Source organism: Rhinatrema bivittatum, chromosome 4 (genome assembly GCF_901001135.1).
Source record: "Rhinatrema bivittatum chromosome 4, aRhiBiv1.1, whole genome shotgun sequence".
In the NCBI taxonomy this organism is placed as follows: Eukaryota; Metazoa; Chordata; class Amphibia; order Gymnophiona; family Rhinatrematidae; genus Rhinatrema; species Rhinatrema bivittatum.
Genome location: NC_042618.1, coordinates 467,837,284 through 467,859,231, shown reverse-complemented (window position 1 = coordinate 467,859,231; position 21,948 = coordinate 467,837,284). Strand labels below are relative to the sequence as shown.

At 47.6% G+C, this 21,948-nt stretch overlaps 1 protein-coding gene across 1 annotated transcript in view; it reads right to left on the bottom strand.

Moving 5' to 3' along the window:
• The window catches only part of PTPRR (protein tyrosine phosphatase receptor type R), a 168,813-nt gene that overhangs the window by 79,197 nt on the left and 67,668 nt on the right, over nt 1-21,948 (bottom strand). Inside the window, exons 3-5 of the mRNA XM_029597182.1 lie at nt 10,807-10,920; nt 9,944-10,099; nt 5,166-5,276 (exon numbers count right to left, since the gene is read on the bottom strand). Of these exons, the coding sequence (XP_029453042.1) occupies nt 5,166-5,276; nt 9,944-10,099; nt 10,807-10,920 (381 nt within the window). The remainder of the gene's footprint in view (nt 1-5,165; nt 5,277-9,943; nt 10,100-10,806; nt 10,921-21,948) is intronic.

Here is a 21,948-nt window from a genome sequence, read left to right as displayed (position 1 = left end):
CAACAAGAGGGTGGTGGATGCCTGGAATGCCCTTCCAGAGGAGGTGGTGAAGACAAAAACGGGGAAAGTTTTTAAAGAGGCATGACATGAACACTGTGGATCCGTAAAGGCTCAAGGATGGGAATGAAGTAAAGAGCACATGGGGGTAACTTGCTAGTGTGGTGATTACTACCCTTAACCAATAACCTTCATGCTGTTGATGCAACTCCATCAGTGCTCTCTGCTTTTACAGCAGGGGGCAAAAGAGGTAAAGGGGAATTAGATTCAAACAGCAACCAACAAGGACATTGAATTTTAGTCTGGGAAAACAAATAAGCATGGGAGTAACTTGCTGATGCAGCTGTTACTACCCTTAACCAATAAGCCTGATACTTTTGATGCAACTCTAACATTGCTCTCTGCTTCAACGGCAGGAGGTAACGGGGAATAGGATTCAGACAGCAACCAACGAGCGCCCCAACTTTGATGGTCTGGGAAAATAAGTATGCGGGTGACCTGTATGGCACGGCAGACGCTACCAAAAGCTTGATGGGCAGACTGGATGGACTGTTTGGTCCTGTTCTATAAATAAAGCTTAGTTTTTAGTTTTGTTGGAGTTTGTTTTTTTCCCATCCCCTTTATCACTTTGGTTACCCTGCTCTGTACTTTTGTAAGGGATAAGGGGGTATGGGAGCCCTTAAGCGTAGTTGACAAAGCCTTGAGGCCTACGTCGGCAGCTGGCGAACGTGCCCTGTAGTAGGACGGCCTGGAGCTCCAACGTCAACCTGCCACCTCCTCCGCAGATCGAGCTGTTGGATTCTGGCCGTTAGCAGGATTTAGGCAGGTCCCTAGGGGAGAGGTAACAACTAGACACACCAGGATGTGTAGACAGCAGGCTTAAGAGAGTCGGAGGAGAGCCAAGGTTGGGGCAGGCAGCAGTCAAGAATAGTCTTACCCGGAACTATTGATTTCTCAAGATTAGCGGGGGGGGGGGGGTGGATAGGGAGTGCAGATCCTCATGCACAGGGCCAGTGCAAGTGCCTGTAGCACTCTAGGCAGACCAATGTGAAAGTCTATAAATTATTATACTTGTTTAAGAAGTTATTTTATTACTCTTATCCTTTGGTGGCTTTGTATATGTTTTCTCTTCCCTCTCATTTCCCTCGTTCCACACTTAAGACTCCTTGGATCCCCCCAATGTGTGATTAATGTCTATTTTAGGTACGTATTTCTTCAGCTACACCCTTGAACCAGAGCTCCTGTTGAACCTTGTTTGGCTATCCACCCATTCTTTTGGAACTGACCGTTAATAAGCATTTCTATGTTCATGTGTTAGGATTCACGGCTCGTGGATAGGGCCCGCGAGCCGCAATGCTCACTCCAGATGCTGACAAGTTTGCTGTGGCTTGCATGCAACTGCCAGTCCTCGCGTGGCAGAAACACCATCAGCAGCAAGGCCCAGGACGCTGCTCCACACGGCACCGCTGACCGCCACTTCTGCCAGCTTCCCGTATGCATGTGTGCGCCCGGCAGCTCCACACTTAAAGGGCCTGTGGCGTGAACTTGGCTGCAGCAGGTGTGTGAGCCCTTAGTGCTGCGGCGTAGTTGACGCAGCCTCAAGGGCGAACCCCTGAAGCCTGCACCGGCAGCTGGCGAACGCGCCCTGCATCGGGTCAGTCTGAAACTTCACCTTTACCAGCCACCTCCCCCGCAAGTTGAGCCCTTGGGTTCTGGTGGCCCACAGGACTTTGGCTGGTCCCTAGGGTGACAGTGACAGCTAGAGGCCAGAGAAACACCAGGGTCAGGGCAGGTAGCCGGCTAATAGAGTCAGAGACGGGCCAAAGTCGGGGCAGACTGCTAGCAAGAATAGTCCGGGCCAGGCCAAGGGTCAGATCCATCCATAGCAGAAGTGAAGTTAGGCGGCTGGGGATCCCGGCGCACGTAGGATCACCCGAGTATTTACGCGCAAATTCCTGGTTCAAGTCTCGAAACGCCCATGCCCCGCCCATGCCCCCCATGCTACCCCCACCCCCTTTCAAGAAGTTCCGAGATGCGTGCGCTATGGGAGATACACGCGTAGTCCGGGCGGCTCTTTAAATCCGCTCGGTGCACGCCAGCCCGACGTATTCGCGCGCCCCCTAATCAATGCGCGCGTCGGGCTTTTAAGATTCACCTTTTAAGCACTTAAGTCCTATCATTTGTTCACTTCATAGGTGGAAACAGGGAGCAGCCCATTCGGTGAAAACTTTTCATCTGCGGATGAGCTCCTTCCATGTTCTTCGCTTTGTATTCGTTTGTTTTTGCAACATCTTATTTGATTCCTACGCGCAGGAAGTTGCATATTTTCTAACTGTAAGTGCAATCATGGATGTAAAGAGGGTTTAGAGAAATAAAGCCAAACACCGAGGGGTCCATATTCAAAAGATTTATGCCCTTTAAGATATACCCCATTTGCCTGGGTAACTTTTTATATGGACCTGGGTATCCAGAGAATAAGAGGGAGGGACTGCAGGCAGGGCGAGAGTGGGCTAACATATTTAGTTGGCTATTGCCATGTTGGGCGCTATCCGGATAAATCTGTGCATTACACACAAATAGCAGGCTTAAAGGTATCTGGATAACTGTACTCAGATAGTCAGTGGAAACCTTTTTTTGAATATGTTTTGCCAAATATCCGGATAAATTACCCACTTGCCAGCCTATTGAATATGGACCTCAGAGGTTTACATTTTAATAAAAATACACATTTTGTATTGCAGTCACACTAAATGATCTTGGTGTGCAATATGGAGGCAAACTCGACCACCAGTTGTTGCAGAGCTGGACTGCTGTTGATTTTATGGGCTTATGCTTTGTAGGCTGGGCTAAAAGGATGCCGCTTGGTTCGCAGGTAGCTGCTTGCTCCTCTGAGCAACAACACAACACAACACGACAGCATGGCTCTCTAGCCTACATCCCCAAGCCATGAACTGAGGATGGTTCCTCTTTGGCCTTCTACCTGGGGATTCCCTGATGTAACAACCATTGTCAAGTCAAGAGAATTAAACCTCCTGCTTAAGAAAAAAATATCCTTACTTGAACTGATAAGGGTTGTCCCACACACAAAGGGGCCAATGCAATATTTTGGCGCAGAAAGCAGGCGCTGAACAGTCGGCGCCCGCTTTCTTAACGCGCCATGCAATATTTAAATTAGGGGGTCGCGTTAGCAAGGAGAGCCCGAGTGCGTCGGCCCTCTGCCGGCTAGGAAAAGCAACATTGAGTTTATCGGCGCCGGTTTTCCTGAACGTCGCACAGCCAGGGCGTTCGGGAAATGGACGCTCGTCAGTTGAGTACCTGTTTCCTGCACCCGACTGCCGGTGGGTATTTTTTTTTTAACTTTCTTTTTTTTAACTTTCTTTACTTTAGTTTTTCCTCCTACTTAATATCGCAATGATATTAAGAAGGAAGCAGGACAGAAAAGCAGTTTTTTTTCTGCTTTTCTGTACTGGTTTAAGGAGCGCTTAGCTATTAACGCCTGCTCCGGGCAGGCGTTAATTTCTGATCGCTAAATGTGCATCCTAGATGCACATTTTGTTTTTGCATGTGGAGTGAATAGCTAATAGCCTCAATCACATGCATTTGCATGTAATGAGCGCAATTAGGTTCACTCCGCGTTGTACACGTTGTGGAGCCGTTAATCTCCTTACTGCATAAGGGGATTAATTAGCGCCTATACCACCCACGTCTAACCAGGGGTTATACAGTGCGCTCGGCTGAGCGCACTGCATGCATCGGCCCCAAAGAAAGTAAAGCTCATTAGGCTGTTCAGCGTAGTGTAAACAGGAAAAATAAACGCTGCTAAAAAAGTACAAAGTGCATGAAAATTTCTATTTTTTAAAGGGAAAAAAACAAGCAAAATGAAGCTCGTATTGATAAACTCCACTGTTGAAAAATACCTTTGCAATTGTAGGGCGTCTGCTTGCCACACCAGGGGTATCACCCCACAGCAGCCTGACCATAGTCGCTCTGAGACTCGTTAGGTGCATGGGGGAGGCCGACACAGGAGAAAGTGATCCTCGTCCGGGACAGCCAGAGAATTGCCTTCTCACCCCAGCCCTGGTTTTGCCCCCCATGCATGGATGTACGGTTCTGATTTTCTGAAGAGCAGGAGTTTTTAACCCTCTGCTTGAGTCCCACGCCCCCCTCGGCCCCGCCCAAGCCAGTTAGGTTTTCAGGATAGCTGCAGTGAACATGCATGACATGCATGTGCAGGAAATTTGCCCTTAAATGCCTTGGCAGAAGTATTTCGTGTCGGCTCACAGCGGATATTCTAAAAAAAAAAAACTGCTTCAGAGGGCACCAGAGGAGAGAAGGTTCAAAAAACCCCCGCCTTAGGGAAATCAATGGGAAAAATCAGTACTGCAAGTCCCTGCATGCAATGGAGCAAAAAAAAACAAACCCCAGGACTCCATCTGTTTGTGCGATGGGCTGAGAGTGAAGTGGCAGCCCCTGCTCTAGCTGCCGAGCTACTGGTGACGGGAGGTCCTCTGGATGTGAACAGCATGGTCCTGGTGCGTGGGTGAAATAATGAAACACAGACAGATTTATGTCTCTGTCAGAGGGAGACGAGCACGTTTCTCTTCCCTTCGGGTTTCTGCTCCCTGAACATCTGGGCTGTTAAGGAGGCTGAACATACGCGCCTGCCACTTTAGCTGGGCAGAGACCGAGCCAGGCAAACGGCGAGTTGTTTGCTTGCGTAACTTTACTAAAAAAAAAAAAAAAAAAATGTTTCATAAGACACCCAAAACTCCCCTCGCCTCTCCCTTTCCAATGGGGCCAGATTTAGGTATTGTCAGGAACTCATGCAGCTGAAAATCCAATGAAGTGCACATGAAGTGCATCCAATGAAGTGCACTCAGTTTCACTCAGCTGAAAATCCAATGAAGTGCACATGGTAGACGTCCCCCTGGAACTCTGTATTTTACTTGCATAAATCTCGAGTGAGCTTTTGAAAATTTACCTCTCAATGTTTACATCATTTTATATACCGATATATATATAGGTGTGCATGTATGTATGTATATTTCTGTATCTAAGTACATACACACACACACACACACACACACACAAAAACTAAAACCTTGAGCTGCAGGATAGTGATCAGTCATGCCTTAACTGTTAGGAAGAAAATTAAAGTGTTGACTTACCATTAAACACGTTACAATAATGAGAAAGATGCTAAGAAATATGACAACTGCATAAAATCCTTCCATGCTCCATAGCTTATCGGCTTCATGCTGACCCTGTAGAACATTTTTCTAAAAGAATAAAGATATAAAAAAAAAAAATAGTTATCCAGTGGTCCGGGCAGAGGAGAAAGCCCCCTTGCGGGTGACAATGCCCTTTCGCCCGCTCTGTCGCGAAGGTGGCGCTCGCCTCCGGCAACCCGCGGCGCCCTAAGTCCCCGAGACTGAGGTTGGACCCCCCCCCCCCCAAGTCGGAGGGCTCCTCTTCACCGCAACTTTTAGGTGCGTCCTCAACCTAAGCCAACGGCTCTCGTGCCCTCCCTGGGGAAACCAGCCGGCCCGTCGGGCACGAAGGCAAATGCTCGTATGAGCAATAAGGAAATTGTTTATCCTGGCTGCGCCTCACTCTGCTTTGCCATCCCCTCCCACAACACCTACACGCGTTGCTGGTGTGGAGAATCCTCCCTCCCCTCCCTCCCTCTCTCTCCCTCCCTCCCTGCAGTACCTTTTACAACGTGAGTGGAAACAGGTGCAGAAGGAATAAAATGAAGAGCGCGACACGCAGGGGATCCCGCAAGCGGAGGGGGCTCCCGAAGAACCCAACCCTCCTCTCGCCGTGCCGTACTTTTCCGCTACTCCCTGCTTTGTCGAGGCGCGGGGCAAAGCCCAGCCCAGCCCTCGTACCGATCCGATTGAAAGCCAGAGCCGATGACTGCGTGCGGCCATCATCCTCATCCTCGCCCCCCCCCCCCCCCCCAGCCCAGCCCGCTTGCCCGATTCGGTTCTGCGTGCTCCAGCTCACCGTCGTCTTGTTGCATCATCAGCCCCCCACCGGAACCTTGTTCCCCCCCCCCCCAGTAATTTCGTCTGCTTTTATATTATTTAGGGAAATCTGAAGGCCCCGGGGGCCCGGCCGCGTTTCCTGTCCTCCCCCGCCCTTCGGCACAAGCTGTCGGGGCGCGAGCATAAGCGGGACACCCCACCCCATTCACGTTGACGAGGGCTCTGCCCACCGTCTGCGGGCGATGCGCGCGCGACGGCAGGAACGAGCAATCGGGCTCAGCAGGGGAGGTATCCGTTGAACGGGAAAACAAGCGCCCCCAGCCTTCCCCTCTCCTCTCCCCCCATGCGCTCTCTGCCACGTTTCAAATGATTTTCATGTTTCCTTCCAGTACCCGGTCTGGTCCTAGAGGAAACCGGTATCCTTGCGGTTTCTGATAACCTCTTAAAAGACCAGCAAAGAAATAGGTCACAGTGCGTGAGCGGGGGGACCTGGGTGGGCTTGAAACCTCATGCACTTCAATAACTTTTTTTGTTTGTTTTTAATTCGGTCTTTATAAAGACGTCTCACAGCCTACAAGGATGCCGTACGACCTTCCGAAAAAAGTTCGCTCCTGTCTGTAGAGTTTTTGAGGAGAGGGTACGTGCTCTTCCTCTGCTGGACACAGGGCAACCTTTACTTATCCCTAAACAGTGGCATCTATCATCAAAACACGACGGGGTACATTCTCAAAGGCCTGGGGGACCTTTCACGCCGATTTAAAAATAGAGAAAAGCCACCTGGAGCAGCCTGATCCGGATTACGTGGGTTTTCAGCAGCCGAAAAGTACACGCGCATTTTTCACAACGCAGGTCCTTTTGGCCAAATAGAAAAGAGGCATATGGGGGTAATTCAGAGTTCACGGTTGGAAGCTGCACGTGTGTTTCAATTTTTAAAGAATGCATGCATGCAGTCAGGATGCCGCTAACAACACGCACATCGTGTACATCTTAGCTGCACAACAAGCCAATGTTGAAACGCAATTGCACGACTTACCTTGCCTTTGAAAAACCAGCTGGGTAAGGGCTTGTGTGGGCTGATAGGTGTGTGCGTACATTGCCAGATAAGTCACCCTAATGATAATTTAACCCTTTGTTCCTTGGGGTCTGAGTGCCAGCTCGGGTTAGATTCGAACAGCCGAGGTGAGGGACAGACCAAAGGCCCTTCTAAACCAGTTATCTTGTCTCTGACAGGAGCCAATGACAGGTGCTTAGAGGAAATTTGTAAAACTGTTCATCTGAGGTCTGTCTAACCGAAGTGAATTATTCCAGCAGCAGCAGCAGCCGCCAACGCTCACCCCGTGTGACTCAAGGGGAAGGGTGGGGGCCAGGCCACCATAACCAGAGCTAACCGAGGCCTCAGTTCATAATACTTGTCCTGGCTAGGAAGGATCTAATCTGATATTCCCGGTAGCAAAAAAAAAAGAAAACCTCTTCTTAGGTAGGAAAGCAGTTGGGATCACGAGAGAGCTGTGCGTCCATGCCACTGCCTGACACACTCGAAAACTGCCCCACCACTTACGTGACAATATAAAATCAATGGAGATGCTGCAAGCCTAGAGATGATCCAAGGACTGCATGAAATGTTGGTTATAAACTCTATACAATTTATCTGCATCTCTGATGTGGTGGTGGTGGGGGGTGTTTGGTTCTGTTAACCCCACTCTCTGAGCAAGCCCTGCAAATCTAAGCAAGGCTGCCCCACTTCAATACGCACCACTGTAAACTGACACATACCAAGATCCTTCTTGGGTTTTTCAAATCGTCTCCTTTTTCAGCAACTGAGTTAAAGGAGAACCAGGCCACTTCTCCCCCCACCCATGATGGGGCTGATGCAAGACTGTATAACCCACAGCTGGACCCGGGTTGTATAGGCGCTAATTAATCCACTTATGCAATAAGGGGATTAGCGCCTCTACAACGCACGTCCAGCGCGGAGTGAAACTGATAGCTATTAGCTGTTCACTCCCAATGCAAAAAAAAAAAACAACGTGCATCTAGGACACACATTTTAGAGATCAGAAATTAACACCTGCCTGGAGCAGCCTTCTGAAAGGTGATTGGTCCTTTCACTGACATGTGACAGCAAAGGGACCAATGAGCAATAAGTGAAGGAGGGAATAAATGAATATTAAGTGCCCGACACGTTAATATTGATTTATACGCTCCTGGAGCCGCGATTCAGGCTGGGAGAATGGACGCTGAATTTATCCATGTCCATTTCCCTAACCTCTGCATGTGCAACTTTTTTTGCAACGGCCCCAATGTGAATAAACTGAGCAGCGTCACTTTATTCGGCTCCTAACCCGAAATGACTCGTTAGGACAGGTTGCCTGTATGCGAGCGGCAAGGGTTCAGATTCCTGAATTTGAAACTCATTGATTTTACTGACAGGTTTTCCTAATTTTTCAATCGTTTGTTATTGACACACTTAGTCCTGCATTCTGCTGTTTGACATTTTTCTATGCAATCCGTGTACCGTACAATTGTGGCCTGTTGCAACTTTTAAACTTTAAATGTAGCTTGGCAGATTTCTAGTTCAGTAGTTTAACAGTGGCATTTTTTTTTTTTTTTGGCATGCGGACAAGGGAAGACACGCATTAGTAGTTTCATGATTACTGGACACGCTTTGCAATGCATACTTAGAACATCCTAAGTTCCTCTGCCGCACGCCTGCATTTTAGTTATTCTGGTGCTCGGGCGACGGGCAGAATGCATGCAAAAAAATGTCAGCAAGTGCAGCCAATTAAAGATCTCTCGGGACGAAAACAGACACCGGACAAAACTGCCCACAGGTATCAAACATCCGTGCTGGAAGTAGCGGTGGGCACAGGCTCGGGCCTTGCTCACTGACATAGGTCCCACACGTGCTTTTAAACGAGACTGCCCGGACATGAGCATCACCCGTGAGCTGGTTCAGGATAGCAGAGGCCACCACCCCCCCTCACATCTCACAAAAGGTACAGTGGAAGCAGGACAGGCGCAGAGAAGAGCGACAGAAACGACGGCAGGGATGGAACGGCTCTGAAGGAAGGGTTAAAAAGGCTGGAGAAGATATGGCTGAGCGGGGATGCGACCGAGCTTTATAACATCATGAGTGAGGTGGAACAGATAACCGGAGCATGGTATTTGCCCTTTCAAATAGCGTAAGGACTGAGGGACACTCCATGAAACTTAACCGATAGCAGATTTAAAACAAACCGGAGAAAGTACTTTTTGTCAGTCGATGCTCAATTAAGCCGTGGAACTTGTTTTAGGAGGATGCCGTCAAAACTTTAGCATGGCTGAGTTTAAAAAAAAAGGTTTGGACAAGTTTCTGATTAGCAAGTATTAGCCGGGCAAGCTCGTGGATCCCCATCCCCTACATCTAGAAACAAGAAACGGGGAAGTGATTCTCTGGCTATTTCCAAGCGACCTGGAGTGGCCAATGTTGGAGACAGGATGCTGGGCTGGACGGACCATTGATCTGACCCAGCTTGGCACTTCTTATGATCTTTAATTCTTTTTTTTGGAAGAAGTCTTGATCTAAGGTGCAAATGACTGCGTTGCTAACAGTGGCAGTGCACTCTCTGTACGGCGACTTTTTAATACACCGTACACTGGCATCCAGCTCTCCGCCTGGCAAAATTCTGCCAGCGCTACTGTAAAGCTGTCATGAAGTGCACTCATCTTCTGGTTGTATCAGTCTTGCCCCAGACATTGCCTAATTACTGTGGCAGGACTTGCCTGCTGTAGCAGTACATGCCATAATGATGCTTGCTAGTTTGCATGGTTATAAGTCTGATTTTGCACCAGACTGTAACACTGAAATGCAGGTTTGCACACGAGCTAACTCACACTCCAGACTGCACCCTTTGTACTCTTACGGCAGTGTAATGTATGCTGGGGGACCTGGCATACAGCCTGTAAGAAAAACTCACCTCGGGGGAGATGTCAGTAATCCCGAACTGGGACAATCTTTGGTGCAAGATATTGATGTTAAGTGCGTTCAGCACCTCTTCAGAAGACAGGGCATCCGCGGCGTCTGGTTTCCCGTTTACTGGAGACACATATAGTTCAACACAATTCTTCTTTCCCTGGTAAAATTAAAATATTATAAGTGCAAGGAAAATATTTTGCCAGCAGTTAGGTTTGCTGTTGGTCAGTTTAAAAAAAAAAAAAAAAGTCTTGATAAGGAAATAGAGAGGAAAAGAACTGCTTTACATTTCCTTATGACCCCCCCAACGAGGGGATGGACAGAGGTTTTTCAGATAAACCCCAGACCCATGCTAACCAATGCAGGTGGAGGGCTCAGAGAATCAGTGGGACGAGGGGCCAGCTGCGAATCACTTTGGAACTATCCAAAGGCTTTCGTGGTCCGACTCAGGAAAAATCCACTCAGCTCAAGGCAAGACCTGATTCTTCATATTAACCCAATTCGGATCTCTTGAGCCCGGTTTAGCAGATTCATAAATCTGGATTATTCAGACATGTGCATTATCTTCCAGTATTTCATATCTGCAAATATTTACACAAATTTAAATTTAAAAAAAAATTTTTTTTTATTTAATTTGAGTTAATTTGAAGCAGGTTGAAGTCAGCTCGGGTTAACTGGGAAAACCCGAGGCAAAGATTCAGAGAACTGAACTTGCACAGGGAGCGAGCTGGGATTTCCTGTGCCTGCGGCAAAACCAAACAGGAAGAAATGTGACCCCATCAGGTGATACCCAGAGAGTGAACCTCAGGCACCTGAGGAAGGAGCCTGTGTGGTCTGAAAATGCATCCAAGCAGATTAATCTCTTACGTTAAGGTGATTGATGTGAATTTGCTGTGGCGCGAATCCCAGAGCTGCAGCCACCCCCTGACGAAAAATCCGAAGCAGCGTGGCGTTCAGTTTGTTCACATCCATTTGCAGTGTCTAAAAAGAAAAAAAAAAAAAAAGACATATAAAAAAAAAAAAAAAGGCTCCCACGCCAGTGAATGAGCGCCGAGATTAGCACGTGATTCCCATGATGAAATGGCTCGTCCCAGGACGGCACAGGGTTTCTCTCGCACCTGACAACGCTTTTATCTAACCAGCAAAACAAGACAGTGCAGCATGGAAAGGAAAACGGTCCACCTGCAAGGCACGACCACTTATAGACGCTGCAACGTGAACAGGATGCCTCCACTTTTATCTTTCAGAAAAGTGAGATTACAAGCTGGAGACTGCCCTGCGGTGTGATAAAATTGATATCAGAGCCTCTGAAGATTGCGCACCACGTAGATTCAGAAACCTACTTAGCAGAGTCCGTTCGGCCTTTGCTGATCCTGCAAAAGTTTCACTGTGGATGAAGTTTGGTTTCAGACTGGCTGCAGTGCTGTCTGCTACCAACACAAGAACCCAAAAACCTAAACCCAGGATCTTTTTTTTTTTTTTTTTTTTTTTGAGCCCTCTACTCATTCGGTAACATCTGTGGGTCCCACAGTTGCCTTTGGCATCACTTTCAAGAAAATGTGTTCATCTTATTAGGGGTGGCTCTTGTTATATTAGAAGATAATATTTCTTGTACACTGCCAATGACTGATGAATACTGTCACGGAGCGCACACACACACACTCAGACTCACACACACACACACACTCTCTCACACACACATATATACACACACACACTCACACATACATACACACACATATATATACACTCACACACAAACTCACACACACACACACACTCTCTCACACACACACATATATACACACACACACTCACACACACACATACACACACACACACTCTCTCTCACACTCAGGGACACGATGGATTTCATATTGGGTGAGGGGATGAATATACAGCAAGGGGAAGAGGAGGGTCACTCCTTCTTCTACCCTAATGCTTTTCCATTCCAATTGGATTAGGGATAAATTTACCCTGGCAGCCTAATAACAGAGCCCAACCGGATTCCAGGCCGGACACGGAATTGCTGAGGAAGGATTTTCCACATGCATGGATTCCTTGACTCAAAACCTGGTAATTCCTAGTTACAGCTTGCCCTGATTCACTGACGGCTTCCATGCGAGGCAACGCCGTACAGTGAAGGAAAAGGTAATCTCACTCATCAGAGGGCGTGACGACAGGTGTCTATCTGGGTGGCAGTCAGTGCAAAGATTACCCACCTTACGTCAAATGTATATCAGAGAAGAACCAGCCAGTGAAGCCATTCGCAAGTGCATAAAATCTGGTGCATCTGGCTGCCTGTGTGGATACGCGTTACTCAGTTTAGTACCAATGTCATTTCCATAAGTACAGATTCCCTCCCCCTTCTTTCCTTCTGGACCTCCAAAGGGACTTTCATATGAAAATAAAACAGAATGACTTCAGTGATGTTGGTCTCACACATCCTAGAATTAGTAGAGAGCAATCAAGTTTATTAGATAAATGTTCTGCCCCCAAGGGACAGAGAAAGGTGGATTCTTGTTGAATATTCTGTACATGCATTGCCAGGAATTCGACCCCTAAATCATTTGTCTGGGATTCTTTATTCCTTTGAAAGCAGGGCTCAGCGTGATGAAGGAACTGCAGCGTTATGTGTGAGGTCCTACTGCAAGCTTTCCCCTTCATTGTTACACTACAGTCCTCAACTAACCTTTCCCCAGATAAGCTTCAAATGCTTTGCATTTGAATTTGCAAAATATTTACTGTGGCATGTACAATGAGACGGAAACCGTGTCTGTCATATATTTCACCGGAAATACATTGGGCTTTCACAATGAAGAGGTATTTCTAACTTGTTTGAGAGGAAGTTAAAATGTGGACTGTACTATAATATAACGCATTAAAATTCCCTAATCAAAGTCTTTGAAGGGATATCAGATCTATAAAATATTCAACTTAGTTCCATGTTGAACTTCAGCATTATGATACTTATCAATGCGTCGAGACTTCTTAAAAACCCCTATACAAAATGATATATCTGATCTTCCCCCAATTTTGCCATACCAGGAAGAAATTTCAGAGGTGTGGTGAATTCTAAACTTTAGATTCTACAAGACACTCATAAAATCTTATGGACGGGTGAGCACATGGTTGGCGATAGCCGAAGCATTGTCGGGAAAGGTTTGTCTTTTGCCGATGATACCAAAACCTGCAACAGAGTAGACAGCCAGGAAGACATGGAAAACATGAAGAGGGACCTAGCAAAGCTTGAGGAATGGTCTAGGGTCTGCAGGCCACAAAAACCCAAGGGAAAGGTACAGTATTGGAGATGAAATTCTTCTAAACACGAAAGAAGAGCGGGATCTGGGGATAATTTTATCTGATGATCTTAAAGTGGTCAAAGAGGTGGAAAAAGTGACAGCAAAAGCCAGAAAGATGCTTGGCTGCATAGGAAAAGGATTCATCAGCAGAAAAAGGGAGGTGATATTACCCCTGTATAGGTCCTAGCTGAGATCTCACTTGGAATACTGTGTACAATTCGGGAGACCGCACCTTCAAAAGGATATAACCAGTTGGTCCAGACAGTGGCTAATAAAATGATCAGCTTTGTTCTAAAGCCAGTGGGGACAGACTTAATGATCTAAACATGTAAACTCTAGAGGAAAGGCGAGATGGGGGAGGTATATAGAGACATTCAAAGATCTCAAAGGTTTCCATGCACAGGAGGTGAGCCTTTTTCAACAGAAAGAAGGCTCTAGAATTAGAATTCATGGGATGAAAGAGGGTATAATAATCTCGGGAAATATTTCATTACTGAGAGGGCAGTGGAAAAATGGAATGGCTTCTCAGTGGAGATGGTGGAGACGAAAGCAGTATGTGAGTTCAAGAAAGCATGGGATAAACACAGAGGATCTTTGAGGGCATGATAAGAATTATAAAGCTTTCCAGTCTGGAAAGGCCATATGGTCTTTTTCTGCTGTCATGTTTCTATGTTTCTATACATGGTCAACTTCTGCTATTGGCATCTAACAAACAGGCCGATACAGTACAGCCTGCTCTTGGACGCGCGTTTTCCCTTACCCCTTATTCAGTAAGGGGAGGAAAACGCACGTCCAACCCGCTGCACCTAATAGCGTCCTCAACATGCAGATGCATGTTGATGGCCCTATTAGGTATTCGTGCACGATTCAGAAAGTAAAATGTGCAGCCAAGCCGCACATTTTACTTTCAGAAATTAGAGCCGACCCAAAGGTCAATTTTGCCAGTGTCCCGGTTTCCGAGCCCGTGGCTGTCAGCAGGCTCGAGAACCGACGCCGGCAAAATTGAGCGTCATTGAGCGGGAGAGCGGACATTACTGTATCGGCCTGAAAGTGAACTCTGGTCTTTGAATGCTCATTCTCTCAATAAGGGCCTGATTTACTAAGTGTTTCTTCACATAGACATAAGAATGGGAGAGAAGCTTTAGTAAATCAGGCTATAAATGTCTTAGTCTATCAGGTTTCACCAGCCTCGTGCTATTTTAATTCTGTTGTTAACAAAGATGAGGAACAATTAGAAGCACATGACTGAACCCTCTATTATCCAGCTCAGTGAACGGAAGTATTTTATCAGTTCTAACATTTGATAAGAACATAAGAACATTGCCATGCTGGGTCAGAACAAAGGTCCATCAAGCCCAGTATCCTGTTTCCAACAGTGGCCAATCCAGGTCACAACTACTTGGCAGGCTCCTGAATCCTGAGTGACCGTTCACAGGCACCAGTTTGCCCAAAGATTCCCACTACTTTTCCACTGGTCTGCACTGAGGCATGTAAGATCCAGTTTTTCTGCTCTGTTTGCAGCAGTTAGATCTTTTTTTTTTCAGGTGGCCCAAGCAATCCTCAGAACTAGGTCCTCATTTGAGGACAATCCGGTCTATCAGATTACTTTCCTGATTTATATTTGCGGTTCCAGCACAAACACAGGCCGATGCAATACAGCGCGCTCGGCCGAGCCCACTATTTAACCCATGGTTGAACGTGGGTTTGGATGCACATCCACAATCCCTTATTCTATAAAGGGATTAAAGCATCCAAAACGCGAGTCTGACACCCCCCCCCCCCCCCCCATGAAACTAATAGCGCTCATCACATGCAAATGCACGTTGATGAGGCTATTAGCTATTCTCCCCCTATCCAAAAAAAAAATAATTGCACCCGACCGGCACGTTTCTACCCTCAGAAATTAACACATCGCCGGAGCGGGCATTAATTCCTGAGCAGCCCAAAAAGTGTACAGAAAAGCAGAAAATACTGTTTTTCTGTACTTTCTCCAACTTAACCTCGTGGCAATATTAAGTCAAAGGAACAAAAAGGATGAGAATGTAAAAAAAAAAAAATAAAATAAAAAAAGTGTGCTGCGGGCTTGTTAGGAAAAGAGATGCTCGTAAAATTGAGCGTCTGTTTTCCTAACCCGCTGACAGCCGCTGCCGTGGAGGTGCTAGGGGTGCTAGGGGTGCACATTTGTCCCTAGCGCCTCCTTTTTAAACACAGAAACATAGAAATGACGGCAGAAGAAGACCAAACGGCCCATCCAGTCTGCCCAGCAAGCCTTGGCTTTTAGTAACCTTTTGGTTCTAATTTCCTTCCACCCCCGCCATTAATGTAGAGAGCAGCGCTGGAGCTGCTTCTAAGAGAAGTATCAGGCTTAATTGGTTAGGGGTAGTAACCGCCGCAATAAGCAAGTTACTCCCACGCACATTTGTTTACCCAGCCTGTGCCATTCAGTCCTTGTTGGTTGTTATCTGACTATAAATCCCTCATTTAAATATTCGATCACGCACCCAGGAGAGGTGGCTGAATGAGAGGTAAAGAGAAACACCTTGATGGTAACTTTTACACTCACGCGCGGGCGCACATGTGCGCGCATTCGTCGACCCGTGCATGTCATAAAACAGCCTGGCCACGTGCACGTGTGGGCGCACACACACGTGCATGCAAATGCCACTTCTATTGCACAAATCGGGAGATTTAAAAAGGCATCTGCACTGATGCCATTTTCAGTTTTACCAGTTCGTTCCCAGTTCACCCAGTTAAGAGATAGGTCTTCCAAACCCTCCCCCCCCCCCCCACACCGGTTTAATAGTTTTCACTCCCCCCAGTTATCTCTGACCATTAAAACCCTGCATATCTTCCCATTTATTTTATAATTTATATGGCATCCATAGCAGAAGTAAAGTTACGGGGACATTGGCGCGCAACGGCGCATGTAATTATTTACGTGCACATCTCAGCCTCATGCCCCGAAATGTCCAAGCCCTGCCCTGCTCAGACCACGCCCATGCCCCTTTCTGAAACCTTCTGAGCTGTGCACGCTGCGGCATTTGCGCGTATCTGGATGGCTTTTAAAATCTGCTCGGCGATGCAAGCCCAACATAATCTCGCATCCCCTAATTAATGCACGCATCGGGCTTTTAAAATTCACCTTAATATGCATAGAACTACAAGATCTTTCACTAATGAAATACTGCTCGCAATAGGTAGAGTTTTGTGCTGTGCTGCTACTCCTCTTGGTACTTTTGTCAATAGCTTTGAAACAGCAGGAACAATTCTCAGAAAACACTCTTGTGCAGCAACCATTGAAGTCAGCAGGAAGCAAGCTGAATATGTATAGATATATATATATTTTTTTTTTTTTTTTTTTTTTTTTTTGCAGGGCGGGAATACACTGTGTGAATGAAGAATGTCTGAAATCTGCTGATTATCTTTGGATGTGCAATGATCAGGCGATGTTACTTTTTACAAGAAGGACATTAACATTTGCATTGTCAGTTTTTGCACCGGTGATAGTCTCAGTTATGGGAATAAAACTACTGGTCCCAGAGTTTCTGAATGCAGCGGAAATCCTCCTGTTTGAGGACTTTCTTGAGGGTGGGGCAGGAAGCAGGAGGGAGGGTGTGTTGATATAATTTTGCTAATGGTACTTCATCACATTTGCTTGGCAAACACTGAAGCTGCATTACCCGCCTACAGCATCCCAATAGAATGGCAAAATAAACTGGGCATTAGGACAGGATAGAGTACGCACCATTGCCTACTAATAGGTAATGCCCCTAGGCATCCACTATTCTGTGGCCCTTGTAAGAAAAACGCACAATTAGTTTGTTGCCACATAACTGACAGGCTGCCACAGAATCAATGACCCTGAAGCTTCCCCACCCCTTAATTCAATCATTTGAAGAAAGTTACAGGGCTCCTGCCTCCAGCCCCTCCCCTTGCAGCCAACAGGAGGGTGAGGCCGGAGCAGGTGAAAGAAGAGGCGCTGCTCCCTAATTCAGCCCCATTCCTTCTAGTTCCCACCTCTTCCTGTCCTAAAGGGAACAGGAGAGGAGGGGAAGATGTTGGAGCGAATGGAGAAAGCAGGCAGAATGTTTGGTCCCTCAGAGACCTCCTGAATCAAACCAAAAACTGTTTTGATGTAATTCCTGGATGGAGAGATGTCCGTTTGGAAAAATTTCATCTTTATACAAAGGCACCTGCATATGTGGCCAAATATACCCCAGATACAAAGACCTGGATCTGGTTTTAGGAAGTCTGCAATTGCCAATTGCTTGTGTCTCACAGCTGGCTCACTACTGCTGACAAGTTTCAAACTTATTTATTTATTTATTTATTTATTTAATTAAACATTTTTATATACCGGCATTCGTTGTGGACATCATGTCGGTTCACAGTAAACAGGTTAAGTTTGGAAATTACATTTTAACAGGGAAGTCAAAACTGGGAGAGGGGGTAACGATAGGCAGCTAAGAAAAGATAGGGTAAACAAACAAACAAGGTACCTCGCGGAGAGGAGATGGAGTAAAACTAACATAGTTCCTCAATATGAGAAATATGGAGTAAACGTATTGTGGTCTACATTGGCACGGAATGATGACTTTTGAATTAACAAACTTGTGTTAATTCAACATGTTCCCAATATATGCACACATCTTTCTATCGGGCTGATTCAGTAAAGTCCGTGGGAGAGCGGACTTTAGAAACAGGCAAAAGGACTTTAGAAACAGGCAAAAGGAGGCGCTAGGGACACTAGTGCGTCCCTAGCGCCTCCTTTTGGCCCGGAGCGGCGGCTGTCAGTGGGTTTGACAGCCAACGCTCAATTTTGCTGGCGTCGGTTCTCGAGCCCGCTGACAGCCACGGACTCGGAAACCGGACGCCGGCAAAATTGAGCGTTCGGTTTTCGACCCGACAGCTGCCGGCCGACTTCAATTTTTTTTTTTTTTAATTTACTTTTTTTACCCTTCGGGACCTCCGACTTAATATCACCATGATATTAAGTCGGAGGGTGCACAGAAAAGCTTTTCTGTGCACTTTCCCGGTGTGCACTTTCCCGGTGCCCGAAGAAATTAGCACCTACCTTTGGGTAGGCGCTAATTTCTGAAAGCAAAATGTGCGGCTTGGCTGCACATATTTTACTTACTGAATCGCGCGGGAGTAACTAATAGGGCCATCAACATGCATTTGCATGTTGAGGGCGCTATTAGGTTCAGGGGGGTTGGACATGCGTTTCCTCCCCCTACTGAATAAGGGGTAAGGGAAAACGTGCGTCCAATGGCGGGTTAACAGTGCGCTCCATCGGAGTGCACTGTACTGTATCGGTCCGTATGTAATTAACAGCATGACAAACTGCGGATGCTGAGGGCATGTTTAGCAGATTCTTCTCTTAATGGTTGAAGGCACTGGGATATCTGTATTCTCCATTGGAGATATTCGATAATATTTACCCTCCATTGCCTCAGGTACAACTTATGGGGTCATTTTTGCGTGTGATAGCATGCAAGTTAGGGGGAGAGTGGGAGGCGGTGAGGGGGCGGAGTCGGCAGTGTCTTTGCTGCCGGCGATAACGTTACCACCGTTATTGTCGGCAGTAGCGCGCCGAATAGCGCCACCTTTCACGGTGGCGCTATTCGGTGCGAAAGCCGGCAACCGGCACACCGCGGTGGTGCGAAAGTTGAGGGCTTTCGCAGGTTTGCACCCCCCCCCCCTTCACCACCCCACCCCCCATTTACGCTGGATTCATCATTCAGAGATGAATGATGAATCCTGGCCTTAGATTGTAAGCCCTCTGGGGACAGGGAAGTGCCTGCAGTGCCTGATTGTAATCCACTTTGAAGTGCTGAAAAGGGTGCAAAAAGCGGAATATAAATCTAAATAAATAAATAAAACATTTTATCGTGATTTACTAGTTATGTTAGAAAGCTGAAACTGATGTTTTGCTGTTCTGCTTTGTTTTCATGTGCAATGCCTATGTCAGTAAATAATGATGTCAATGTTTATGCTGCGATCCGCTCTTGAACTAGTATATGAAAGGCGAAATATTAATATATTTAAATAATTCAAAATCAATAAATAGGCTTATTTGGTCAGATAGATTACAAGGACTTTCTCGAAAAAAATATATAAAGAATGGTTGCACTATTGCAGTTCAAAACAAAAGTGACATTTCACAGTTAAAATGTTGTAACTTGCATGCCTGAACTCCATCAATGGTTGATTTTTGTACTTGGTACATTGTCGGGTCGATCCTGTAAGGCCGCGGTAATAACAGTGCGGCAGTGTCAGGCGCACCCTTCCTCCCCGCACGCACAGTTCTCTTCACTAACTCCCCGATACTCTCCTCTAATCGCATGCAAATGCATGCCGCGGCTTTAAAGCGGTAGGGAAGGGTTATGCCCGCGTAACCCATTTTACTGTATAGGCGCTTAATACAGCGCCTATACAGTAACCTGGGTGCGCTGGTACCTGTCATTTCAAATGACATTTGAAATGACAGGTATCAGGAAGTGAAAAAAAAAATACCAAAATATGTAAAAACCTGAGTGTTCAAAAAAAAATTTTTTTTAAATACCTGTCGGAGGGCCGCGTGGGTCCAGGCGGCTGGCGGGCGGCGGCGGGAGCCGGGTGGTCGCGTGTTTAATCTAGGCTGCGGGCGGGTGGGCGCCTGTTCCAGGCGGCGGCGGCGGGGGTGGGTGGACACGCGTTAGTTCGAGACGGCCGGCGGGCGGGCGGCGGCGGGTGGTCGCGTGTTAAATCTAGGCCGGGTTGCACAGGCGCGCATTCATTCATCCAGGCGGAGGAGCCGGCGGCGAAAGCCGCCGGCTCCGCCTGAATGAATGCGCGCCTGTGCGACCCCTGCGATTCGGCGCTCAAGGCAGTCACAGCATTCATTCACTGCCGGTGGGGGCTGCCGGGGCAGCCCCCACCGGCAGTGAATGAATGCGACCCCTGCGATTCGGTGCTCAAGGCAGTCACATGCCGTGACGTCACGGCATGTGACTGCCTTGAGCGCCGAATCGCAGGGGTCCGCACAGGCGCGCATTCATTCACTGCCGGTGGGGGCTGCCTCTCCGGCAGCCCCCACCGGCAGTGAATGAATGCGCGCCTGTGCGACCCCGGCCTAGATTTAACACGCAACCACCCGCCGCCCACCGACCATCTCGAACTAATGCGTGTCCCCCCGCCGCCGCTGCCGCTGCCGCCTGGAACAGGCGCCCACCCGCCCGCGGCCTAGATTTAACACGCACCCACGCGGCCCTCCGACAGGTATTTAAAAATGTTTATTTTTTCTTCTGACAGGTTTTATGTGTCCCACATCATTACATTTTCTCGATCATCTCTGTATCGCTTTTTTTTTAAATTGTGTTTTATTGTTTTTGAGTATCTTAAGCGGTGTCGATGGATTTGTTACTAGACTCACAGTCCTAACACCTACTAGGGGGAGGCGGTAAACTAACACGTTACGGCCGCAGCAAAACAGTGCGTTACTAATGAGAACCTGAGCGCGCGTTACGGTATCGGAGGGGAATAGCTAATTCCTTCATTATACAGCTAATTCGTTCATTTACATGCCGGGTGCGGGAAGGGTTACGCGTCTGTTTTAAGAAGCGCTATGGACGCACGAAACTGGAGACTGTATCGCTGGTTTGCCTTACGCGTCCGAATTGTGCGCAGCGAGCTCGTTACAGACGAGAAATCTTCAAATGAATGTTACTGTATCGAGCTGCTAGTCAGCAGCCGAGATAGAAGTTTAACGCGGCGCTTAGGGTTTCCCTAAATTTCCGGTAGAAAGCACTGACCCTTCTCCATCACCGGCCAGCGCCCCCCACCCCCAGGACGGACACAAGACACCCAAGAAAGGATCGGGGGATCGATACCCGTCCCAGAAATACAGTAAACGAAATAAAATGTAAACATGCAGCTCATGTATTGTTTTATCTGTTTAAAAAAAAGGTCGACCAAGAATAAATAAGCGTCTAGGGCAAAGCAGACGAATGCGGTAGCAGCTGCCCCCATCGAGCCTGCCACGGTCACCGCACACAGTGCCTGACTCGGATGGTGACTTCTTTCATAAACTGCTCTGGCGCTAGTAATTAAGCACACGATGGCCCAGGTCTCTCCCCTGCACCTCTATCAATAATAGTGCCAGCAGCGCACGAGTAAAATAACTCCTAGGTACTAAAAGACCCGCTTCTTTTTCTGCCCGCGGTACCCCTTGATTCACAGGACCCGTTCACCCACTACATCGTAATGTGCCAAACCTGTCGGACGCTCTCACTCGCGCGCAAGCCGCTCAGGTGCCTCCCCTTCCTTCCGCAGGCGCGCTCCCGTCTCATCCTGCTTCGCGCGATGCAGCAGTAGTCGCAAGGGTTTCTAAGGTTTCTCCGGAAAGGAAAGCAAAGGCAGTTCGGCGACTAGGAAAGGACTGGATGCTATTGTTTCCCGGAGACAAATACAAATCCCAGCTCTGTTCGAGCGTGCACCCTCCCCCGGGAGGCACCCCAGGTGCCGGCTGCTCCTGCTGCTTTACCGCCAGGGGAGCGTGCGGAGTCAGCAGCAGCTCCACGGAACGACAGGGTCGTGAGGTCAGGGCAGGGCGGGCCGGAGGAGGAAGTCGTTTGGCCAGATATGTAGCAGAATCTCCCAAATACTTATAAATAGCCCCAAAGGAGAGTTGCATTAATCGGGACACGTGACAGGTTTACTGAGGCAC